Genomic DNA, 5,139 nt, shown 5'->3' on the forward strand with positions numbered 1-5,139 from the left:
AGCAACCAAGTCTTATCCCACTAAGTGAGGTAAGATACATGGATGAAACCATGTCATAACATTCTATCATATAGTACATTTATTTTCATCTCATTAATCTCTAGATCTTTTCTAATAGTTTCTCTTATAGTTTTTATAGGTCTTATCTTGCCTCTAGCAATTTGACTACCCTCCATATGATCTACTCTCTTAATGCTTAATCTACAAGTTTCTTCTCCACATGCCTAAACCACCGAAACCTAGTTTCTATCATCTACTCTACATTTTTACTATAGATGCTACCCCAACTCTCTCTAACACCATTCCTGATCCTATATCATCTCATCTTTCTACACATCCAACGCAACATTCACATCTCTTGTACACTTATTTTTATCCTCACATTGGTTTTTGACCACCCAACACTTCGTTCCATATAAGATTGCCGGTCATCAAAACATATAAACATAATCTCAAACAAATATATTAACCATAATAAACTTAAAAAACATCCTAACATAATAATCAGATTAAAGACCATCCATTCATTCTGTTAAACAAAATTAAAATTGCGAGTCAAATCATCATAGTCACTACATAAAATAAAATAAGATGTTCAAAACCACAAACCAATTCATTAAATAAATAACACTGATTTCAATCCCAACATTAAAAACACCTAAACAAAAGTTGTTGTCTGATATCAAAAGAAAAATAAAAACAAAACCGAATAATGAAAGAACCTCAGAAGCCAAGCTTGGTGCGACGCCAGTGACGACGCTTTGCATTGTACCTGATGGTGTTGTCGGTTCGCATACGGATCCAATAAGGGATAGGTCTGTTCTGTCTCATCTTCTTAGCAAGTTTCTTTTTTATTCTGAATGTCTTGTGTGAAGGCTGCAATGCAATAACATTAAATCAAACTCTAAATCAGAAATTGAATAGCAAAATAGTTCATTATTGTTGTCAAATTGCAATTTCTTTTTCAGTTTACCATTTTGGATCCCTCCTCCGAGTTCGAGTGTCACTGGGAAACGAGAACGAAAGGCGCCGCCAATAAAACCCTAAATAACTCTTGTTTTATATCTACGCGGGGTCTCTCTATCAAGTGAGAGGTTTAAAGCGAAAATAACTCTTCCAACGGTTAATAATTAATATTCTATTTTATAATTATAAAAAAATTCTTGGCAGAAATCTTTAAATATATATTTTTTAAATGAAATAAGAAATTTCTAACTATTGTAAAATTTTTTCAATAAAATTTATTAATATTTATGTTGTTAATGATGTGTTTACTACTTAGTATGATTTTTCAATTTATAATTCATATGTCTTTAATCCCTACTATTTTTATTAGTCAGTTTATTTGTATTACGAATAATTGAGTGTTTTCAAGATTAATCTTTTAAAAATTATATCAATAAGTTTAACAAAAGAAAATATATATATATATATATATAAGTTTAACAAATGGTGCATTTGTTTTAGATTTTATAATGAAAAATTCTATTATTTTAAAATAAAAATAATTTTTTATTGTTTGAATGGTGTTTCTTTAAAAAAAATTAAAAAAATATTTTGTTAAAAAAATCAAGAAAATTCTTGTTTTGTTTTGATTTGGTTCATGTAGTTTAGTAGGAATTTAGTTGTGTTGGAAAACTGGCTATAGAAAAATCTTGTGTTGTTTTGACTTACTTCGCGTGGTTCAATTGATCATTACAAGGACCCTTCAATTTCATACATATGCAAATTTGCTTCATATAATTAAAGACTTCAAGTAAATATTATGGTTGATTATTCCCCGCCAAATCCTTCAAAAAGGAAATGCTTGTGAAGATATTTTAGCAAAGATGAGAGCAAATAGCTTGAATTCTTCGATTGTAACTCAAAAATATTAAAAGATCACTTTTCACTTAACAATGCAATTTTGTCGTACACAACCACAAGTATTGATGTCAAACATTGACATATAGTGAATATTTACGATGTTTTTGGGGTTCAGAGGAATGGATCTTAAAAGATTAAACCTTTATTGATATATGTATTTGAGATTTAAAAAATAAAAAATTACATGATAAATAATCTTGTAACATTTCAATTACCCATAATTCATTTAAAGAAACATTTTATAGCTGACTTATTGTTAAGAAGAAATATAAGCTTTCCACTAATAGTCAGTGCTACATAATTTGTTTATGATTGCTGTTGCATAAGCTTTTTGGTCCTTTGTTAAATGGCAACCAAAATCATGTGCCAAGAGTAGATGGAAGAAGGATTTCGCATTAGTGATCCATGAATGCATAAATATTAAAAAAAACAGTTATTACACTGATTTTTGTGTTATTTACATTATGTAGTTTCTAAAAAAAAAGCAGAGAAAAAACAAACAAACAAAAGTACGAAGGAGAATGATGTAGTTTTTTGTAAGAATTGCAATTGCAAAGAAGAAATTAGAGACACTACTTCACTGGAGGAAGAGAGAGAGAGATTGATTATTTATTTAACAAGATTAAATTTGTCGGTTGTACTTTCATAAGACTTCCATCAGACAACAATTTTCTGAATATTCTCCCAACATTATTTTAACAAATGAGTTCATAATTAATTCAAATTTTAAATGATTTTTTCTACACACTTGTTGCGAAAATTGCCTTCGAATATCACTAACAAAAAATCAGGAAAGCATATTATGTCCGATTATTTATTCATCACAAACAATGAAATCTACAAAACCTGCATCCTTGATAAATATTATTTTTAAATTGCAGTCCACATACAAAATAAAGGCTGCAATATGGTTGATTCATAACAAAAGCAGATCTCCAAATTAAGTCATATATGTCTGCATTTTCTTAATGTAAAAATTTTAAACAAAACCACATCGGCAATTTAAAACAACACTCGCAACATAATAGTCCGCAATAAAAAACAATACTCACAAATGGTGACAGAAACCATAAGGATCAATTTTAAAAAATGAAAACATGGTAACTGTTTAGTTACAAGGGAGAACATGTTCTTATTTAACTGGCTTTCATTGTCAAAGTACCATATGCAACAAAACTAAAACGACTTGAGAGTAATAATCTGTTTTGAGTTCAAAATGAATTAATGATAGTGACTTCATCACATTGTACAATTTAACTACATCACATATATGAGTCAGCAATAGAATTGAACTATCCAAACAACAAAATAATAAGATCTAAATATCATGCCAAACAGTTACTAATTACAAACTGTTGGAAAAAAATGCATAGTGGGATTCAACTATCACATTTAACGAAAATGATCTAATCAAGGATGCAGAAAATTGTTATGTAAAAATAATATACTTTAAGTAATACATTTTATCACTTCAATAAATTTGAACTTGGTAATTATAGTTTAAAAAAAATGAAAATCTAACAGTAAACTAAACAAAGTTAATAAAAAAATATTAAAAGTAATATTTCCAAAAAAAAAAAGTATTTATAACTAATTATTTTGATTATGTGATTTGCACTAAGCAAAACAAACAAAATAATCAATTTATATCTTTTTCAAAATTAAAAAACTAAACAGAACCTAAACTGAATTTTTTGAAAAAGAGTAGTTTCTAAAAACATTACTTTTTATAACTGTTTTCTTTAAAACAAAGTAATTGTTACTAAAACATTACAACACTTAAACCGTTTACGAAATATCATTTTTTAGATTACTTTTAATTTTAATAGATCCAAACTAAATCACAGAACACTAAACAACTAAGTTAGAATATCGCTTTCTTCTTTAAAACACATGTCAAACGATCCCTAAGTTGCAGCAAGTAAACATGGAGAAAAAATTCAACGAGAGCTAAACAAAATGAGACTTGTAAAAAACAACATCATCTTAACATCCAAAATCCGAAGTAACAAAATGAAAAATGTCTACAAAATGTCTACAAAATAGCAACAAAATCTCAACAAGTAAAAGCAATGGCAACATATAGTTGAACCTAATGGTTTGATGATGATTTTAATGACGACTTCAATGCATCCAATATCAAGCTAGCCTGTTCTTCAACCAACCGAGCTCGCCTTGTAAACAACTCCAATTCAGCGATATGTAACTTCTTCCATCTTTCTTCAAACTCAGACCTCTCTGATTCATCCATTATTTCAACTGTCTCCTTAACCAACTCCGCATTCATTCCTCGATATTGAATCATCTCATGCAAAATCAAATTCGAATCAGAAGGTTTTTCCTTCTTCTCAGCTTCACAATGATTAAAAACTTCTTCACCTTTATTGTACCGCACAAGTTCAAATGCGTTCACTTCGAAAGGATTAGGGTTTAGGCTTTCCTCGGAATCTTCCTCCGATTCTGTTTCTTCTTCCGACTCTGTTTCTTCTTCTTCTTCATCTTGTAGTGGTGGTTGCGATGATGAAGGTTTCTGGTCATATTTTGAGTCGGTGGTGAGTGGTTCGTCAAGCTGAGGAATGTTTTGATTTTCTTCCATTGAATAGAGATTTCGAATTTGGGAATGGAGCGAGAAAATGGAGTTGTTGTAATGAGTACATAACACGATTCGAGTTATATTTATACTGAAAAAATAAATATAACTTTTTCATTTTTTGATGAAAGAATAATTATTTCCAGTTTTCATTTCCCAACCAAAATTAAAAAATGCCGTTCCAGCTTCCGATCAAATCTCAAACTTACTAATTAATTTGAAAAATAAAAAATCATATATCGTTTATTATAAAAACAACATTAAAAAAATTATTTTTAATATTTGTTTGAGAAAATTAGTTGATAGTTGTTTTTATAATTAATAGTCTAATTTGATAAATTAAGTTGTTCTATTAATTTTTAATGTAAAATGATATAAAAATATATTTTTAATTAAAAAGAATTATTAATTAATATTTAAAATTTATTTATTCACTTTACTTATTTTAAATTATAATACATTTGTTATTTTAAAATATTAACTTTAATTAGGTATCACTTTAATTATTTTTATCAATAATAATAGAAAGTATCATTTAAAATGGATTAGGTGGATACTTAGACACTAGACTTGTAGGCATATTATTCCATAACGCGCTGATCTTAAATTAACATATACTGATAAATTATTCTATTTAAAAAGTACAAATAATAATTTAAGATAGACAATTTTAAATTTGAAAA

General features: G+C 27.9%; 2 protein-coding genes across 2 annotated transcripts; both read right to left on the minus strand.

The window, feature by feature from the left end:
• Positions 1-548: 548 nt before the first annotated feature.
• LOC101507176 (large ribosomal subunit protein eL39) lies at positions 549-1,112 on the minus strand. Its single transcript, XM_004515118.4, has 2 exons — positions 974-1,112; positions 549-876 (listed from the first exon to the last, which is right to left on the minus strand). The coding sequence occupies exons 1-2, from the start codon at positions 974-976 to the stop codon at positions 724-726; spliced, it is 156 nt and encodes a 51-aa protein (XP_004515175.1). The 5' UTR covers positions 977-1,112; the 3' UTR covers positions 549-723.
• Positions 1,113-3,826: 2,714 nt separating this feature from the next.
• Positions 3,827-4,535, minus strand: LOC105853124 (uncharacterized). Its single transcript, XM_012720214.3, has one exon. The coding sequence runs from the start codon at positions 4,460-4,462 to the stop codon at positions 3,959-3,961; it is 504 nt and encodes a 167-aa protein (XP_012575668.1). The 5' UTR covers positions 4,463-4,535; the 3' UTR covers positions 3,827-3,958.
• Positions 4,536-5,139: the final 604 nt, after the last annotated feature.

Source organism: Cicer arietinum, chromosome 8 (genome assembly GCF_000331145.2).
Source record: "Cicer arietinum cultivar CDC Frontier isolate Library 1 chromosome 8, Cicar.CDCFrontier_v2.0, whole genome shotgun sequence".
Lineage (NCBI taxonomy): Eukaryota > Viridiplantae > Streptophyta > Magnoliopsida > Fabales > Fabaceae > Cicer > Cicer arietinum.

Excerpts from the sequence above, each read along its gene's own strand:
- LOC105853124 (XM_012720214.3), bottom strand. The coding sequence starts at position 4,462 with ATGGAAGAAAATCAAAACATTCCTCAGCTTGACGAACCACTCACCACC.